The following is a 21349-nucleotide window of genomic DNA, read 5'->3' as shown; positions in this document are numbered from 1 at the left end:
CACAAGATGGCGGCTGAGGAGGACCCACACCAACGAGACGCTCCCCACCGCCCTAGACGAGCACCGGCTGACGTCATCAGAAAGCGCAGTGAGTTCCCACCTGCGACGTTGGACGCACCAGAGTGGATCTACGGCTGCTCGCGAGGAGCATCCGGCTCCACCCGGCACCCACCTACTGCCCGCTCCTCCTCTGCCTACGCTTGGCCCCATGTACCCGAGCCTGGTCCCCCCTGCACTCTCCCCCCCCGCGTCCGCAGGGAATCCCGACAGCACGCCTCCCCATGCCAACAGCACCCGGTCCCCTGGCCTACCCCCCCCCCCCCCCACGCAAGATCCCGATCAGCGCATACCTGGGCTGACACCCCACAGACGATCAACGGAGGTCTGAGTTGGTACAGCTGCAGCACTCCAATGCACTCACCACTGGGAGACTCCTCCTTATAACACACTACTCTAGGTGCGGCCCCTACCTACCTCCCCCTCTCCTCTCCCTCTCCCTGTCCCCCTTACCTCCCCCCCCACACGCCAACCTCCCCCCCTCCTCCCATCTCCCCCCCCCCACCTTCCTAAACTCCCCCTCCCCTCCCCCCCCTCTATGTTCCCATTCCCCCCCCCTCCTATGAAAGACGTCCCACCTACTTAGGCGAGGAGTACTCCCAGGTTGAATCACCCTGGAACTCACCTGCCCTCCAGGAGCCAAAGAGACGCTGGGTCTCCTGCTGCACTGTATAGGAACTGATTTATGTCTATGCGGTCTAACAATGCACACATTATGTTCACCTGGAAGGTGACACACTGCATGAATTGTACCTGCGGCAGAATACACAGGCGAAATACCTCCCCCCCTCCCCCACCCCCCACCCCCACTTATTCTCCCCCCCCCCTCCCCCCCCGCCCCCCCCCTCCTCCCCTCTCCCCCCCCCTGCCCCCCCAAACTCCCCCCTACCACTACCTTCCTCCTCCCCCCCTTTCTCCCCTCACCCCCCCCCCTTTCTCCCCAAGCTCCCCCCTACCACTACCTTCCTCCCTTCCTCCCTTCCCCCCCCCCTCCCCCCGTCTATGAAAGACGCCCCTCTTACTCAGGCGTGGAGCACGCCCAGGTGGAATCACCCTGGATCTCACCTGCCCCGCAGGAACCAAAGAGACGTTGGATCTCCCCCTGCACTATATAGGATTTGATATATGCCTAGGTGATCTAACAATGCGCACATTATGTTCGCCTGAAATATGACACATTGCATGAATTGTACCTGCAGCAGAATACACATGCAAAATACCTAACCCCAACCCCCCCCCCACACCCCCACCCCCATCCCCCCTTTCCCTCCAGCACCCCCCCTATCCTCCCTCCTCCAATTCCTCCAACCGGTCTATAGACCAGATCGGTTTCAAACTTTACAGACCCCAATAGGGTCTACCTTCCTTCCTCTCTACCTCCGCTGATCCTATCCCAGCGGTTCCCCTCCCACCCTACCCCCCGCCCCATTTGGCTGTCCAGCTACCATCTTAACTCAGAGTTTACAAATAGTCAACGTCCACTCCAAACAGAATGTCACGCCAACAAGCTCTGAGGTTTATTTCCCTAAATGTCAAGGGCCTCCACAACACCAGAAAAAGACGCCTGGCCCTACAGGAGCTTAAGAGGTTGGGGGGTGATGTTGTTTTCCTCCAGGAGACACACTTCACATCTCAGGAGCCGCCCAAAACATTCCAGCATGTGTATCCGATGAGCTACTTTGCCTCATATAGTAGTAAACGCAGAGGGGTCGCCATTCTGATTCGTCAGGGCACCCCATTTAATCTTACTAAAATCCAGGCAGATCCAGAGGGAAGATTTATTGTGGTCTACGGTTCGCTCTCGGGCTCGGCAATCGCCCTTATTAACCTATATGCCCCAAACGAGAACCAGACAGATTTCTTAAAAACAGTTCTGGCAGAAATTGACCCCCAATACCTATCATCGCTACTTATTGCAGGCGATCTAAATATGGCTCTCAACCCTAAAGAAGATAAATCAAGCCTCCCAGGGCGACAACACTCCACCCAGTCACAAAGACTGGGGAAAAAATTCAAGGACATACTGTAATGGGGGACTTTTCACTTTTAGACATTTGGAGAACACAACACCAGGGGCAAAGGGATTACCTTTTACTCGGCCCCTCACAAGACATATTCCCGTATAGACTACTTTCTTGCTACCAAGAACATCCTAGAAGCCGCCCTAGATACTGACATTGGCCCAATCACGTGGTCAGATCATGCTCCTATCACCCTGACCCTATCCATTCCATTCGTGAAAACAACCTCATATTCCTGGAGATTGAACGACTCCCTATTGAATCACTCGGAGACAGTACGGGAGATCAAAAAATCCCTTAAGGAATATTTCCGGATAAATATAGGCACTATTGCCTCTCCAGCGAGCCTGTGGGAAGCCCATAAGGCGACAATCAGAGGACATTTCATCTCGATTGCCTCCCATCGGAAAAAAACTAAACTTAAACAAACCAAAGAGCTAACAGACAAAATAATAAGCTTAGAACAGCATAAAAATAACCCTTCCCGGAAAATTTATAAACAGTTGACTTCTGCCAGAAGCGACTTAAGAATAATTCAAATGGACAATGTCGAAAAAGCTCTTAAATGAACGGGTCAGAGGTATTACGATAAAGGGAACAAGGCCGACAGACTTCTTGCTAGCAAGTTACGAGGCATACACAAAAGATCGCAAATAACGGCGATTCGGAATAGTGCTGGGGAGCTCCTATACAACGAAAAAAAAATTGCAGAGGAATTCACTAAATTTTACTCTAAATTATATAACCTAAGGGCTCACTCGGCTACCATTGATTATCTAGCTGACTGCGACCTCCCCTCATTAACAGAGGAGGAACTCCTTCTCCTGAACGCCACAATAACGGCGGAAGAACTAGAATGGGCCGTTAAGGCCTCCAAAATTTCTAAAGCACCGGGCCCTGATGGTTTCACGAATGCCTACTATAAGAAGTTTCTCCCCATTCTGTCCACCCACCTTTTATAATTGTTCAACTCATTTTTAGAAGGATGTCCTATCCCATCTTCAATGTCGTCCGCCAATTTGGCCATAATCCTCAAAGAAGGGAAGGACCCCACACAATGCGGTAGCTATAGACCAATCTCACTGTTGAACAATGATCTAAAACTATACAGTAAAATACTGGCGAACAGACTTAATCCAATTCTCCAGAGACTAGTACACATGGACCAGGTCGGGTTTGTCCTGGGCCGCCAGGCCTCAGACAATACCCGTAAAATCATTAACTTAGTTGACCATGCCCACCTTACAGACTCACAAGCTATGTTACTAAGCTTAGACGCAGAGAAGGCATTTGACAGAATTGACTGGCTGTTCCTAGACCAAACATTAAAAAAATTCGGATTCAGGGACTCCTTTCTTATGGGTGTCCAGGCGCTCTACCAAACTCCATCCGCCTCAGTTAGACTATCGGGGGGAGGAGTGGAACAAATTCACATTCGAAATGGTACCCGACAGGGGTGCCCCCTCTCCCCTCTCCTTTTTGCTCTCACGATTGAACCACTGGCGGCCAAAATAAGACAAAACCCAAACATCCAGGGTATACCCATGGCCACTGAACAATACAAAATTTCCTTATTCGCTGACGATATTATCCTGACCTTGACAGACCCCTAACTTCCCTCCCCAACCTCCAGATGGAACTGACGGAGTTTGGAAAGGTATCAGGGTAAAAAATAAACAGCGACAAATCTGAGGCCCTAAATCTTAGTCTTCCCGACCCCACAGTAAAACTCCTTAAGCTAAATTTCAGCTACCGATGGTGCCCCTCATACATTAAGTATCTGGGAATTAATGTATCTAGGCACTATCGGGACCTATATAGAGATAACTACCCAAAACTATGGGATCAGATCAAAAGGGATCTAGATCGGTGGGAAGGTTATCAGATCTCATGGATTGGGAGGATGATCTCTACCAAAATGAATATACTCCCAAGAATGTTGTACCTATTCCAGACGCTCCCAATCCAGGTCCCGGCCGCCGATCTAAAATATATACAGAATAGACTACTCCACTTCATTTGGCAGGGTAAGAGGCCCAGGGTCGCCAGATCAGTCCTGATGACCACGAGATCCAGAGGAGGGATGGGGGTGCCTGATCTATATAAATACTATCTAGCCGCTCAGCTAAGGCAGGTAGTAATGTGGAACTCAGACCCGACCCGATGTTGCTGGGTGGGAATGGAAACTCGGTGTGCCATACTGCCTTCTCTGCAAGCCTGCCTCTGGAGCCTGAACAGAGGAGATGGCCACTTACACAATCTTAAGCTACAGGCCTCACGATTCACGTGGGACACCTGGTCCAGATGCAAACTTAAATTTAACCTCCCATCCACAAACTCACAACTCACCCCCCTCGCTAATAACCCTAAATTCCCTCCAGGATGCGGATCTAAGCTGTTCGCCCACTTTCACACACGGGGTATTGAGGCGATTGCCGACGTACTGAGCCTAGGGAAGCTCCTGAGCTACCAAGAACTGAGGAACAAATTTAAAATTACAGAATTGGACACCTTTAAATATCTACAAATTAGAAATTTTGTTAGAGCTACGTGCCCTCACCCAGAATACCCCGCTCTCACTACGTTTGAACATCTGTGTGAGGACCAGTCTTACCAGAAGGGACTTATCTCGGACATATACAATATCCTAATGCGCTCAACGTCCCCGACACAGCACGACTATATGCTGCGATGGTCAGCTGATCTAAACGTTAATATAGAAAGAGAGACATGGGAGGAAATCTGGCAGGCAGCCTCAGAAACTTCCCTTTGCACCACAATTAAGGAAAACATCTACAAAATTATGTTTGGCTGGTATCTTACCCAAGCACGATTAAACCAGATCTACCCTCTGGCATCAGACCAATGTTGGAGAGGCTGTGGTAATAGAGGGGACATGGCCCACATCTGGTGGACCTGTCCAGAAATTGTGAAATACTGGGCCAAGGTCCAAATTCTTATAAAAGAGGTCACCGACCTAGAAATTCCTATTGAACCACTGACCTTCCTGTTGGCTGCACCCATGCCGAATATAGTTCGGCCCACCAGAAAATTAATATCCTTCATTCTCACTGCGGCGAGATGCTGTATTGCTGCCTCCTGGAGGAAAACAACTACGCCAGCGCTCAATACGATAAAGAAAAGGATTGGGGATGTAATGACTATGGAAAGGCTCACAGCCAACATCAGACAAAAAACCCCGGCCTTTGAGGATATCTGGGAACCCTGGTTCCACTTTACCAGAGCGCCCCGACCAATCCAGGGGGGTGGGAGACTAACTCCCCCTCCATAAGAAAAAACTTACACGATTCTCACCAGAAACTCCCTAACAGCCAAGTGGGACGACAATACCCTCCCCTTCCCAAACCCCTCCCCTCCCTCACACCCCCTCATTTACCCCACCACCCTCCCTCTTTACCTTCTCTCTATGAAGGCACCCCCACTCTTTCCTGGACAACTTAGGTTGCCTTTCTTTCCCCCCCACCCTTCAAAAAATATGTTTTGGAAAATGTTAGGCTACGAAATATGTCAGAAATGTTGTATTTTCTAAAAATTCCCAATAAAAACATTGAAAAAAAAATTGATGGCAGATAAGAAACCCACCCACCAAGAAGCCCACTAATTTCCCTCTCTGCTGGGAAACCTCAGACACTATGAGATCCTTTGGCTTCTTACATGTTTAAGACGGCTTTGTGTCTATCCCAAGCATTTTTGCATTCCATTACAGTATTAGTCTCTAGCAGAGGCTATTCCATAAATCCCCTGAGGTGCTGCAAGTCTTAATCATGTAGATGTATCAATTATAAATCAAGCTGATTATCATCATCATTAACCTTTTTAAGCTACACGTGGTTTTTTTTTCACACTGGGCGCTGCCTTCATAATATCTTTATTATTTAATTGGGGTTAATGATATACTCATTTCAAGGTAATGAGGTAAATAATATTGCATGGTTCCTGCTTTCTGTCCATATTTATTATTTCCGTACCCTTATCCAATCATATTCCCTTTTCTACTAGAATAATAAATAAAATATAGTACAGTAAGACAAATACAACAAGTACCTTTAAGTCAAACTTACAAATATACTGCATCGTCTGAATGAAGCATTTTAATAGCATGGACCCATGGCTACTGCCCCACACCCAGTAGCACTTACAAACCATTTACTGCACTTACTTCACCTGCTATCTATGTGTCTCCTAACATACAGTACTGCTTAGATTGTATGCTCTTCAGAGCAGGGATTTCCTTTCCTATTGTCCAATGTTATGTTTGTTTCACTTATTGTATTATAATACCCTCTATTGTCTTTATTGTAAAGCGCCGCATACATTGCTGGCGATATATAAATAAAAATATACATACATTTCTGAGAATGCAAGAAAAAGTGAATTACTGTAGATACACTGCTTGATGGTAAAAAAACAAACAAAAAAAAAAAACCACAAGAATGTCATTGCTTAATCACACACAATTGATATCTTAGTTCAATATAGAAATCTGGAAAATGCTAATATTTTAGTACCATGCACATTTGTATTCCACGGATGAAAAGGAATGTTTGTTCTGCAATTATTGGAAGCAGTTCCAAGGTTGATTTGAATTGGCTAAATTGCATTACTACTGTAGCTTTATTGGGTCAGAAAAGTCTGATATTGGCAGAGGACAAATGTTAAGCACATATTTGTACATGTCATTTTTGATTACAAGCTTTTCAAATATTACCATGTATATTTTAAATTGAATCACATTTTGATGTTAAAACATATTCTATGCATATCGCAGTAAAAAGAACATGCTTTTATTAATTGAAAAAATCTCTTACCTACAGAAGCACGCACAGTTGTAATGTCATAGGTTTCTAGTGACAAGATAACCTCCTCTAATGCTTGAATTCCCTCTTCAGAATCAAACATTATTTCATGATGCTCACTGCCAATATGGGATGCAACCTAAAATACAGTACATACAAACATGCTACAGTTAATTGGTACTCTATAACAACTAAAAGCACGTGTGCATCTCTGAAATGAAAATCCCAATTAGTTACATGGTCTAAATGGGAACCATCGAATGTCCTGTGTTGTTGCTCCTTTTTAGAAATGTGTCATCTCAAAGTTCCCCTATGACAAAACCAGTACAACACGAACAACAATACTGCAGCGCCAGATTGATCAGATATTACTTTGCCTTAAATGGGATAATTTTTTATAAATGTGGCTCTGTATTTGCACTGTTATAGCATCAGTTTGATCTATTCCTCCATTTCTGATTAAGTCATTGTTTGCAGAAGGAATACTGTAATATAGCAGGGTTCATGCTGAACACAGGTACTGTATACAGCAGATATCCTCAATCCGAAGGTATGTTGTATGATCTCCTCAAAATATCAAACCTTTTCCCTTCTGTTTCTTGATAATTGCCTTTCTTCCTGTCACTATTCTGCAACACGTCTATAGCACAAAGGGGTCATATTTAATAAGTAATGCTATGCCATAAGACATATTTCAGGCTGTACGATGTGTACAATGTGTCTTATGTAGTAACATTGCTTATCAAAATATTTTCATTTAAACCACTGTTTGGCCAACTCACTGGGCCATATTTACTCAGTCGAGACACCTTCCAGGCTAGCTTAGTAAATATGGTCATTACAGTCCATTAAAGTGAATGACTATGACTATTTATGGTCCGTTCATTTGAATAGACTGTAAGGTGTCTCCATGCACAGAAGAGGTCTTATCGAGTAGCACTGCTTAATAATTGCGGTCCTATATGGCTTTCCTGCTATGGGTTCTGTAGTGATGTTCAAATGCTTAGTCTTAGAAGGTATACACTGTCCAAAATATGATTTATTAAAGAGGGTAATTGCAACATATTTTCTGTAATAAGGTAAAAAAAAAACACAAAAAAAAACATTTTCACTATAAAATTGTCATTGAATATTTTCTGTGTCATGGCTTGAATACGTTTAGCTGTGGTGATATCTTTGATGAAATCCTAAAATCATAAGAATATAACTTGACCACTTGGGTTTTGCAGCAGCATATCATAGAAGTACTCAATAAGATAATGTAAATTTACATCCAGTCATACTACTGCATGGAAATGAAGTTCTATAGCAAAATGTTATAGAAATAAAACAAAATAAACTCATGCAAAGGATATCTTACCTTTCTAGCAGCCAATAAATCCGGACTATCATCCCTACCTATTGCAAATGTTTGTAATGCGTAAGGGAGATTGAGTTCTTTCATTAGTTTGAGAAGAGTTGCAGCAACCAAGCTGGAATCCAAACCACCTGAGAAAAGTAATTTAACGTTTATAATACCTACTGTCAATAAAACCCGCCAAGTTAAACTGTATTGATTTTATTGAATTAATATTTTTCATCTATCTTCACAAATGTGCATTTTCCTCAGACTTACTATATGTGATAATACAGAGGTAGCACACGTTATTAATCGCTGGAGTGTTTTACTGGGGCACAAACAATGCGCCAGCAGAAGCAGAAACCATTGTGTTTGAATACGGTGCACATAAAAAAGGGGTGGAACTTACGCGCTATTGGACCCGCTGGTGGGCGCTAGAAGGTGCAATAATGTCTGCTACATCTGTATGTGTAGAATGACATTCTTAAGTACCAGGAAAACAATGAAAATATTTTTTTAAAAGACGAACACATAAAGATATATATTAACTAGACAGATAGACTCCACAATCCATTATGATATCTCTAGTTTTACAGAAGTATTGCTCAAAATAACATTTGTTCTTTATTTACATTTTCTGTCTTGAAAAATAATTGAGAAGTGACAGGCTAGAATCCTGGAACCACTGGAACAAAAAAGCAGAAATAATGTAAATAGGTCAATGTCTCAGACCTCTACTTATTATTTAGTATTTAGTTCAATTTACAAAATCGCAAAAAAACAACTGCAGCAGTTTAGCTGCAATATCCACGAATACACATATATTTTTTGTTTGTATCCTTCTCGCCTACATTTTGACTAATGTATTATTAACAATGTATATACTGTATATATAGGTGAGATTTAACAAAGGCTGATTATAGCAGCCGAAACGTTGGATCTTCTTGGCTCATTAGATGTATTCTGATTTGGAAGACCGTTGTGCATGTACTTTCTCTACTTCCTCCTTAGACACCGTACAGTAGATGGTTTAGGTCTTAGCTGTGAACACTGAATACACTGGAAAATGGAGCCTCCCTTATACACGGTTATCCCAAAGGAATGCAGAAGAAAAAGAATGTATGGGAAATTGATCACCGAAGATAAAGCCTGGGCTGGAAAAAATATGTATGTGCAGAATGATGTGAGAATGTTTTTTTTCCCCACTATATACAGTATTCTGATGCTTTATGAGAGATTATTTGTCTATTCCAGTCTGTTTGCTCTCATGACATTGAGGCAACACTGTACCATTTATCCTAATTGTGTGCTGTGCTATTAAACAAAATGTACTTTGAGAAACACCTGCAGCCCCTTTCCCTATGCCTAAGGGAACTATGCAGATAACTACGTGTGCTGCTGTACCGGTCTGCTCACAGGAGGTCTAAGCCCCTGCCTCTGGGAGCCTGGGGTGAGCCCTTTCTCCTTGTGTGCAGTGCCTCCTCCTATGAGGGAGCCCAGCATTGGCGGGATAACCCCTCACAGGAACCAATACACACTAAAGAATAATACACCACACAATGTATATAACTAAGGTTTACTGCATACACATACAATAACGGCAATAACTGTACCCACAGTATACACCCAATTACCCAACACGTGGTGGTTCCCCCAAGTACTGAGGGTGCTGTGGCACCAATACCCCTGGTGTCCTGTCCAAGCAATTCCCACCCAAGCGGGAGGTAGCTCTACCCCCTGTGGATGTAGGTGCATGTTGGGTACCTGCCTGGGTACTTCAGTACCCAGGTGCTGCTTGGCGTAGTGAGTTGGAGCGGGTCCCACGCAGCGGGGCCCCAACACAAATCCCCTCTCAGGGGTCCGTATCCTCCTTGCCATGTGAGCTCCAGCCTGAGAGTCTCACAAAATGTCTAAGGAACCTGTAACCTGGTCCCAGGCCGCAGGGCACCATGTGGCCGTCCGGTCACCGGTGCAACAGTACGGGTAAGGGGAAGAGTCCCCATCTGAGGCCTTCCCTACAATACTATGTTGCTATTGTCTCATGGCCTGTCTGGGGCCTAGGGGCAGAATTCTGGCCTAGTCAAGGGGCTACTGGCACCTTGGACGCATCCGGCCTCTCTGCCACTCCTGGAATAATGACTTGCGAGCTTTCCACACATGGAGGATATCCTGTTCCTCCTCTCCTCGTAGCCCCATTGGCTGGGACAGCCCCATGTGGTGTTTCCCTCCCTCCGGAGTATTCTAGTACATGTAGTCCCGCGGCTGCATGTGCGGAGCTATCCTAAAATGGCCACCGGCTCCTGCACTGAGCATATGCGCCTCGCCGCACTGCGCATATGCGACTCGCAAAATAACCACCCCCACCTCCCGATCACGCGGAACTCCGGGGAACCACTGAACACCTCCCCAGCACCGGAGGCAGGGTAAGGGGACCCGGCTACACGTCTTTGTATCAAACTCTATTTCCTTCAATGAAAATACAGTATAAGTAAATTGAATTATACTTATTTTCTTAAAAGTTTTTGTAGATTTTAAAATCCACAGACTCTTGAAAGTCTGTCTATGCTTTGTATAGACTGATGGAGGTAGTATTTTGTTTGATGTTTTGTAATAGCCCTCACAAATAGAAGATACAAACCTACTGTACAGTATTCTAATTTGCAGATGATTATTTAACCCAATGACCACAATATGTACAATGACGACATGGACGTACCTGTACTGTTAAATCTATTTTGAACTTGGATTGAGCAAAACAAATAATCTGGAGCCTAGCAGATTCAAATGCTTTTATTTCCAAACTGTAAGACTTATTTTATATCTTAGTGTTTGGACCTGCTACGGTCATGCATTGAAAGTGGCAGCATGCTTAAGACGCTTTGGCCAAAGGGTTAAACTACATGACCCTTTTTTCAAGAGAATATATAGGTATTGCACTGTGTATTTTTGTCACATTGGAAGTAGCTTTGGGCGTCTTTGTCTGTTTTTTGTTGTATACATTTACGCCCACAAGCACTCCTTTTGACACTTAAATAAATATATAATAGTAGGGGGTTCTCAGAGCGTGTTGGGTATCTGTGTGTTAATTCTATATCTTCACAGAAACAATGAAATGTATGGATGTGAGAATTGTACAAGTCACAGCATAATCACTGGAGTGGGGTAAGTAACTTTCTTGCATAACAAAGCATCTAAAGAACGTTGGAGCAGTAGTGACAGCAGGTAAATGATGTACAGTACAGATGCAGCAAGAGTAACTTTCTCCTCAGACAAACAAGCTAAAGTTTGCGACCCCGGGGACAGATTCCAAATGTGACAACAGCCTCACACCCCCCCCCACGTTAATCCTTCAGTGCCGTGACCGCGCGTGGCTGCAGAACCGAAGACAATATGCCTTACTAGATCTGTGTGTGTGACAAAATGCAATTTTATCAAAGGAATAGTGAGTGGAGACTCTTTATACTGTACATCAACAAAACATTTTAGAGAGAAATACATTAAGTTTGACTTAAAATGTACCTGACAAAAGACAACCAATTCTTCTGTGAGCCATTAAACGCTTCTTGACAGCATTTTCAAACAGAAGACAAATGTTTCTTTTCACCGTTTCACAGTCAAAACCTAAAAAAAAATGTTAATGTGCTATTATTGCTAGCCCATCTCCTGCACTTAACATTTCACTATTGTCCTATTGTCTCTCTAATACATTTACTGCTTAGATTGCACATTCTTTGGGGCACGGTTTACCATTTCACACAGTACAGTACTCTGCATGATTTAAATCCCTCTGAACTACTGTATTAAATGGGCAAATATATATATATATATATATATATATATATACATATACACATTTATTTTGTACATTAATAGATTCTACTCTAATGTATGTAAGATAACTAGATGGTATAGATTCATCTCTTCTGTATCCTATTTTAATGTACTTAGATTATATATTCATTTTTAATATCTGTCATATACAGCACTACAGTGCATACATACTGTAGTTAGTGCGATCTAAACACAAATATAAATACAGTGCACACACACACACACACGTATGCATGTGTATGTGTGCAATTGACATGCAAAAATGTATCTATGCAGTTTCTCATACGCCTCCAGTGCATCCTGATGACTGTAAGAATCAGAAATGGTGTAATACTAGTCAGAGGTAACATTGTTAGTTATGTAAATATAGGGCTGTTTTTTGCATCGGCTTTGTACCCAGTATACATTTATAGGTATCCCCCAAGACATACAGTAAATATATTGCTTTCTTGCAGATAATATTGGTATCTGGTTTTTTTACTCAGCTGATGTTCCAAGTTGAGATTTACATTGTTTTTCAGCTGCTGATTCTTCAGCTTCTGTAATGACAGCATTAAAAAGTGTACATACAGAAGCTTGGTATAAAATATGAGTACTGTGACAAATATTCCACCCACGGGCATATACACATATTCATAGCCTGACAAATTCACCTAATTTGTCTCTCTGGATAATGATAAACGTTTGGAAATCAGTTGTTCAAAATAGAACTAATGTACCCTTGTGTTTATAATAAAAATCCTGCTGTATCAAGCTCAGTAAAACAGAGGAAAAGGGAGGAACTACTTAGTTAGGGCTTTTTCTTCTTTTCGGAGAAGGAAACTAAAAAATAAGAATGTGCTAGCCCCTCTCCCAGGCCAGGGTTTGGGGAGGAAAGAGAACAGAAAAGATAAGGAATGCATTAGCAGTAATAACAATATTGACAGCAATGCAACCAAACCAGCAGAGGCACCCCCCCCCGCCACCCTAAAAAACAAAACAACGCAGGCATAAAGTATAGGGATATTTTATAGACAAGGAACAACCCTACAAATTCAGGTTTTATTATCCACGTCTGTAATAATCATATACCTACTATTTAATTACCCATTGCATTCACATAACAGAGTTAGCCGGTGCATTACCTGGTTGTAACTGTCCCAGAGAGTCATACGCTGCATGCTGTGGTTCATCTTTGCCGTTGTGGAATTTTATTAATTCTTCCGATGCAACTTTTCCATTAGGCTGTAAATGAAAAACTTCGCAATGACCCGGGGGAAATGGGTCAACCTTTGGACATGAGGTCATTGAATGCTTCAAATTAATAAGACCTGCGAAAATAGAAAAGAAAGTAAGGGTTCTCATAACTTTTAATTTGTCCCTTTGTAAGTGACACAACTTGAAACAAACAGAGGATATAAAAGTACTTTCCCTTAATCTATGTCGATTTTTGTAGCTATTTCAAACAATTACAATACAAATCTAAATGATCTAAAGTTTACATTGAAACTATTATATATTAAACAGTGGGGTGAATTTAATATACTCCAAAGTGGCTGATTGCACCACATTCGACAGAAAACTCATATTCATTTCAATGGGTGTTATCAGTCGATTGCGACTTTAGACTATATTGGGGGTAATTCAATGTCTACTTGCCAGTTTGTTTTCTGTTCTCCACTACAATACCTTACTTCATGTGTAGATGTTGTCAGTAGCAGTGGGTTATAGTCATTGCTTTATGTCTGCCTTTTCAAAACATTGAACATCTCAACATTTCCAAACTATCATTGCCTTGAGTTTTCAACGCCTATTTTACCTTTTGCTTCAGAGCAAACAGCCAAAAAGCCATCATCAGTAAGGAGTTTGAACAGTGGTCTAACGCCATAGGAGTCTCTTCCAATATACACTTTCCTGTTTGCTGTGTCCAACAGGATAAAAGCAAATACACCATCCAGTAAAGCGGCTGTTTGTTCTATTCCTTGTTCCCTGTAGAGGTGAAGAATAACTTCACCATCCACCATTGTTTGATATTCAAATCCAAATTGTTTCTGCAGCTAAGGAATACATTTCATAAATCAGTATTAAATATAGTATAAATAGTATAAATAGTATAATAGTATAAATAAGTATATTAAAATGAAAAAACATTTGTATTTTATAGTATAATAGTATAATAGTATAAATAAGTATATTAAAATGAAAAAACATTTGTATTTTCAGAGGCAGATCCACAAAGCTCTGTAAAATCAGGGCAAATAACATGATTTTGCCTAAGTAGGTAACGGATGTTATTTTTCCTGACTTTAACGGGTATCCATAAAGCTAATTATATGCAAAAAGAACGGATATTAGTTATCTCATGACTCACGTTACGCCTATCTTTCAGTAAACATCCAGACCCTGAAATATGGGTTTTGCAGGAGAGAGAGGAAGAGAGAGAGGATATCTATATCGATAGAGAGAGAGGATATCTATATCTATAGAGACAGGGACATCTATATCTATAGAGACAGAGACATCTATATCTATAGAGACAGAGACATCTATATCTATAGAGACAGATAAATCTATATCTATATCTATATCTCTTGCTTTTCCCTCCTTTGAGGCTCACACTGTCCAGATTTTCTCTCCTCTCCCTGTCCATGTGGCGGTCATCTATCGCCCACCTACCTCTACTCATCCCCCTTCTGCCTTTCTCTCTCACTTTGAATCCTGGCTCTCTTTCTTTCTCTCCTCAGACTCCCCTGTTCTTCTGCTTGGGGACTTAAATTGCCACATTGATGACCCCTCTCTCCCGCTTCCCTTCTCTAACCTCTTCTTTTGGCCTTCAACAGTGGACTGCAGCTAGCACCCACAAGGATGGCCAGTACTTAGACCTGGTTTTCACTAAAAACTTCTCTCTCTCTCTCTGATTTCTCCATTTCCCCTTTTCCTCTCTCTGACCATCATCTCATCTCATTCTCTCTATCTCGCTTCTCCCCTTCTCCACCTCCATCTACCCCCCCGGTTCTGCAGAAACCTGACTTTGGGTCAACGTTACGCTCCTCCCTCTCCTCTCTCAGCTCTGCTACAGACCCTGATAACCTGGTGAGGAACTACAACTCTGTCTTGTCCTCGTCTCTTGATCTACATGCCCCGCTTTCTCTCTGCCGCCATCGCCCTTCTAACCGTAGACCCTGGCTAAATTCCCACACGTGCATGCTGCATTCCTCCACTCGTTCCTCTGAACGCCTCTGGAGGAAGTCTCACAATCACACAGACTTTCTTCACTACAAATTTATGCTATCCTGTTTCAACTCTTCCCTCTCGCAAGCTAAACAAGCCTACTTTTCTTCACTAATCAACAAGTCTAACCCACACCGACTATTCTCTGTCTTTGATACTCTACTCAAACCACCCTCAGCTGCCTCTCCTTCCTCCATCACCGCTCAGGACTTTGCTGACTATTTTAAGGAAAAGGTGGAATCCATACGTCAGAACATCCCCTCTTTTTCTTCCTCCCATCCTACACCTCTTCCTAACTCTCCTCCTGCCTTCGTTGACTCTTTTTCCACTGTCTCAGAGGAGGATGTGTCGCTGTTGATCGCCTCTTCTCCCTCTACCACTTGCCCTCTTGACCCCATTCCCTCCCATCTCCTAAAAACCTCTTGCTCCTACTATAGTCCCTACGCTCACACACATTTTTAACTCCTCCCTCTGCTCTGGAACCTTTCCATCCTCCTTCAAACATGCAACAGTCATACCATTACTCAAAAACAGCAAGCTTGACCCTACCTGTCTTTCTAACTATCGACCTGTCTCCCTCCTGCCTTTTGCCTCTAAACTCCTTGAACGTCTTGTATTCTCTCGCTTGCTCCATTTTCTCAACACCTATTCTCTCCTAGACCCTCTACAATCTGGCTTCCGCACTGCTCACTCCACTGAAACAGCCCTCACTAAAATAACTGATGACCTCCATGCTGCCAAAGACTTAGGTCATTAAACTCTGCTCATATTACTCGACCTCTCTGCAGCATTTGATACCGTGGACCACCCTCTTCTCCTTCACATTCTCCATACTCTTGGTATTCGAAACAAAGCTCTATCCTGGATCTCATCCTACCTCTCCCATCGTACTTTCAGTGTCTCTTCTGCTAACGCCTCCTCCTCCTCCTCCTCTATTGATCTCTCTGTGGGGGTACCCCAGGGCTCTGTCCTGGGACCTCTTCTTTTTTCTCTGTACACACTCTCTCTAGGTGACCTAATAACATCTTTTGAGTTTAATTATCATCTCTATGCTGATGACACACAAATATACTTTTCAACACACGACCTTACACCTGCTGTACAAACCAAAGTTTCTGAATATCTCTCTGCTATATCATCCTGGATGGCCCTCCGCCGCCTTAAACTCAACATGGCTAAAACAGAGCTCCTCATACTTCCTCCCAAACCTGGCCCTACTACCTCCTTCCACATTACTGTTGGAACTACGATCATTCACCAAGTAGCCCAAGCACGCTGCCTAGGGGTCACACTCGACTCCTCTCTCACATTCGCCCCTCACATTCAAAACATTTCTAAAACGTGTCGATTTTTCCTCCGCAATATTACAAAGATACGCCCTTTCCTCTGTTGCTCGACTGCTAAAACGCTGACTCAGGCCCTCATTCTCTCCCGTCTTGATTTCTGTAACCTCCTGCTGTCCGGCCTTCCTGCCTCTCACCTGTCTCCCCTACAATCTATCCTAAATGCTGCTGCCAGAATCACTCTACTCTTTCCTAGATCTGTCTCAGCATCTCCCCTCATGAAATCCCTCTCCTGGCTTCCGATCAAATCCCGCATCTCACACTCCATTCTTCTCCTCATTTTTAAAGCTTTACACTCTTCTGCCCCTCCTTACATCTCAGCCCTAATTTCTCGTTATGCACCATCCAGACTCTTGCGTTCTTCTCAAGGATGTCTTCTTTCTACCCCTTTGTATCTAAAGCCCTCTCCCACCTTAAACCTTTTTCGCTGACTGCCCCACACCTCTGGAATGCCCTTCCCCTCAGTACCCGACTAGCACCCTCTCTATCCACCTTTAAAACCCACCTTAAGACACACTTGCTTAAAGAAGCATATGAATAGCACTGTGGATATTCTGAACACATAAAGCTTGGCCCCCTACAGATGCACTTGCCAGAACTCCCTCCTACTGTCTCTGTACGTTCTCCCTACCTACCAATTAGACTGTAAGCTCCTCGGGGCAGGGACTCCTCTTCCTTAATGTTACTTTTATGTCTAAAGCACTTATTCCCATGATCTGTTATTTATATTATCTGTTATTTATTTGATTACCATGTGTATTACTACTGTGAAGCGCTATGTACATTAATGGCGCTATATAAATAAAGACATACAATACAATAGAGACAGAGACATCTATATCTATATCTATAGAGACAGAGACATCTATATCTATAGAGACAGAGACATCTATATCTATATCTATAGAGAAAGAGACATCTATATCTATAGAGGCAGAAACATCTATATCTATAGAGACAGAGACATTTATATCTATAGAGACAGAGGCATCTATATCTATAGAGACAGAGACATCTATATCTATAGAGACAGAGACATCTATATCTATAGAGACAGAGACATCTATATCTATAGAGACAGAGACATCTATATCTATAGAGACATAGGCATATATATCTATAGAGACAGAGGCATCAATATCTACCGAGACATCTACCGAGACATCTACCGAGACATCTACCATAGAGATAGAGAGCTAGAGAGATAGAGATATAGATCCCCTCAAACCTCCTTCAAAATAACATATTTCAGGGTCTGGAGGGAGCTAACACCACATTTAGGTGTGACCTAAATAACATCAGGTTAAATCCCTGCATTATTTAAGAAGTAGCATTGGGTTAAAATTATGTTAATGCTTTAGTGCATAGGCGTCATAATGAAGCTAATGTTCATTTAGATTAACGTTAGGTTCAATAGGCTAATGGCCTGCTCCTAAGTGTTTACTTGCGTTTCGATTTTGGGCTACCAATCAGACTTCAGGGGACAATGCCAGCCCTACGTGTTTTGTGACATCATTCACTTCATCAGGGGACAAAACGCGTAGGGCTGGCAGTGTCAGCCAGCGGGGGACATCACAGCAGGGCCTGCACTGCTGCACCGACGGAGCATACAGCAGTAGACAAACACAAGGATCCAGATACCATAGGTCGTTACAGGCCCCACTGTTTTTTGGTTGTTTGTGCGCCCTCTTTTTTCTTTCCTAATATGTACAAAAGGAGGAGCAGAAAACCTCCCATGGAAAGCAGTACACGCTTGAGACCTCTGGCTTTATCTCAAAATCTGAACCACTTCTTTCATCACAGATACGATTTCATCATCTGATTATTCTATGGGACTTTATCATAGGCTATTAGATACAGCTGATTACACCTGTGTTTTATTTCACTGTATTTTGTATATGTTTGGATAATAGTTATCCCTTAATTTTAGTATTCATTTGTTATTTTTATTGCACTTAGACCATCACTTTAGTAGCGCACTATTTTCTTTCCTCTAAATGTATTGATGTTTGCATCTGTAGAAACCATCTTCAATAAAAGAAGCACAAATTCTGTAAGAATATCGCAACAGTTAGGTATTTAACTTATTCTCTGCTGATGGGAACTGAAAACAATTGTAGGTCGCAGACGTTGTAAACAATACATAGTGTTATGTGTTCCTAAAAAGCACAGAGTAAACTGGGGGTGGGGTTGTGAAAATGCTTTAAAATTTGTGAAAATGTTTTACCTGCTTGTAGTTATAAATTTCACCATTATAGCAGAGCCACAAATATGGAAACTTCTTCACACGAAGAGGCTGCATGCCGTATAACTGATCAACGATCGCCAGCCGGTGGAAGCCAAAACAGCAGTTGGTGAATCCATTCACATTTTCAAATCGAAATGCATCAGGGCCTCTGTGTGCAATTTTCATGGCACTGAGGCACTGCACAGAAAGGCATTCATCACTGCCAAAAAGAGCCCAGATGCCACACATCTTCAAATGTTGTCAGGTATTAATCTCTAAAAACAAAATGCATAAAGTATCATTGCATTTTATATCCCAAATTTTTATTTAACTATTCAAAATTATAAGTATACATTTTTGAAAAAGGTAAAAGTAGACAAAAAAGGCAACATTTCTGAAGGTTTCACATTTATCTTTTCAAATGTTTTTTTAATTCTACAGAGATCAATGTACAACAATCTCAGTGAAGAGATGAAGAGTTCATATATAGCTCAATGCCTTAAAAAAAAAGCACAAAATATAATTGCATCACTACATGCTAAAAAAAATACATAAATCAATCAACACAGTTTATACTTTTCATGGTGAACAGACTTTTTGTTTGCTATATGGCTTAACAGATAAAGGCATGTGCAGCTAATCCTAATGTGCAGGTATAGTACCGTAGAGATAATGTATTATAAAGTCAATATTGTATAGGATCAATAGAAATGTAAGGAAGATATGACGCAAGTTATGCATTGCAGCAATTTTACATGCAGGTCTGGTGAACGTTTACACAATGCCGACCCGAGACTATTTGCACCCCGGGCATACGAAAAATTTGGCGCCTCTGCTCACCGACACTACTACACAGCAGGTACGGGGCATCTCACATGATGAGAGCATGCTGGTCTAGTAGGTTCACAAATGGTGGCGGCGGTAGTCTGGGTAGGGGTTGCTGAAGGAGCCCTCCTCCATCTCCGCTTCCCCTCCGAGCTGCATTATCATCAGCCTCAGAGGCGAAGTGCTATATTTATTTATAAAATGTTTTACCAGGAAGTGATACATTGAGAGTTACCCCTCGTTTTCAAGTATATCCTTGGCATAGAGTTAAGATGACAAATAATACATGGTTACAAATACAGTTACATAAGTGAGCAGGGTATACATTATATACAAGACATTGCGTGCATAGTTAAAGATCATGTATATTATAGGCGTATGTAACAGTTAGACCAGATTAAAATGTGAGACAGCTTTAGTTTTGAAAGAACTTATACTGGTTGTAGCTGTGAGAGTTTCCGATAGGTTGTTCCAGTTTTGGGGTGTACGGTAAGAGAAGGAGGAGTGGCTGGATACTTTGTTGAGCCTTGGATGAACAGTCTTTTGGAGTCAGATCTCAGATGATAAGTGCTGCATGTGGTAGGGATGAGGAGCTTGTTCAAATAGATGGGTAGCTTGCCCAGAAATTATTTGAAGGCAAGACAGGAAAGGTGAACTTTGCGACTAGACTCAAGTGATGACCAATTTAGTTCTTTGAGCACTTCGCAGTGATGTGTGTTGTAGTTACATTGGAGAACAAAACAGCCTATTGAATTGTAGAGGGTGTCAAGTTTGCGACGGTCGGTTTGTGGTGCTGAGCCATATACTATGTCCCCATAGTCGATAATTGGCATTAGCATCTGCTGTGTGATACACTTTCTGACCAGGAGACTTAGGAAGGATTTGTTCCTGTAGTTTGGCATAGGTTTTGGATGTCAGTGTATCAATGTGCATCTCGAATGTCAAACCATATGCCCAAGTATTTAAAACTAGTAACAGAGAGGGCGCATGCGCGACGGCAAGGAGTATGGCAGTCTAATCTAATTGCTCCCAGCCTAGCTCCCCATAAAATCGCTCAAAAACCACTGAACTCAGAACCAAACTGCAGATAAATATACACAACGGTTGCAAAGAAACCCAGGATGTCGCGGAAAGCCCCCGAACAACAAAAAAAAGAGGGCTCCCATAATACTTTGGGAGCGCAGGGCTGCGCGGTGCGGGCTCAGAAATGGCGCCGGTTTCAAACGCCGGCTCAGAGACGGAGCTCGATGGAGAAGAGGAGGAATTAAACCACCAGGAGCAAAGGCCGGCAAGGCAGTGTGATATCACCAGACTTTGCACGGACCTCAAAACGTTTTTCCAAGCCGAAATGAAGGATCTGAAGAGGGAAGTGACTGGGCTGGGAGAAAGGACAGGAGTCCTAGAAACCAAGGTAGATAAATCCATCCGAGCAATCCGGAGACAGGATAAAAAATCTACGGAGCTGCAGAAGCAAATAAACGAGCTGAGAGAGCGTCAGGAAGACGTTGAAAACCGCGACAGGTGGAACAATCTCAGAATAAGGGGGTCCCGGAGACTGTACTGGACTGTGAGGAGTACATTAAGCAATGGCTGGAAACACTGCTCCCTGAGACCCCTAAAGACGCCCTGGTGATGGACAGATGCCATAGGGCCCTGTGGGCTAAACCGCTACAAATTGA

The 21349-nt window shown here is 42.8% G+C and overlaps 1 protein-coding gene across 3 annotated transcripts in view; it reads right to left on the bottom strand.

The window, feature by feature from the left end:
- Window positions 1-21349, bottom strand: part of ASNS (asparagine synthetase (glutamine-hydrolyzing)) — a 53323-nt gene that overhangs the window by 18979 nt on the left and 12995 nt on the right. For all 3 annotated transcript variants that reach the window (XM_075587279.1, XM_075587280.1, XM_075587281.1), the window contains 6 exons: window positions 18846-19120; window positions 13864-14101; window positions 13190-13375; window positions 11754-11855; window positions 8256-8383; window positions 6908-7034 (listed from right to left, as the gene is read on the bottom strand). In XM_075587279.1, the coding sequence (XP_075443394.1) occupies window positions 6908-7034; window positions 8256-8383; window positions 11754-11855; window positions 13190-13375; window positions 13864-14101; window positions 18846-19094 (1030 nt within the window). In that variant the 5' untranslated portion in view covers window positions 19095-19120. The remainder of the gene's footprint in view (window positions 1-6907; window positions 7035-8255; window positions 8384-11753; window positions 11856-13189; window positions 13376-13863; window positions 14102-18845; window positions 19121-21349) is intronic.

The sequence above is a fragment of the Ascaphus truei genome, chromosome 2 (genome assembly GCF_040206685.1).
Source record: "Ascaphus truei isolate aAscTru1 chromosome 2, aAscTru1.hap1, whole genome shotgun sequence".
Taxonomy (NCBI): Eukaryota; Metazoa; Chordata; class Amphibia; order Anura; family Ascaphidae; genus Ascaphus; species Ascaphus truei.
This window is presented reverse-complemented; position numbering and strand designations above follow the sequence as displayed.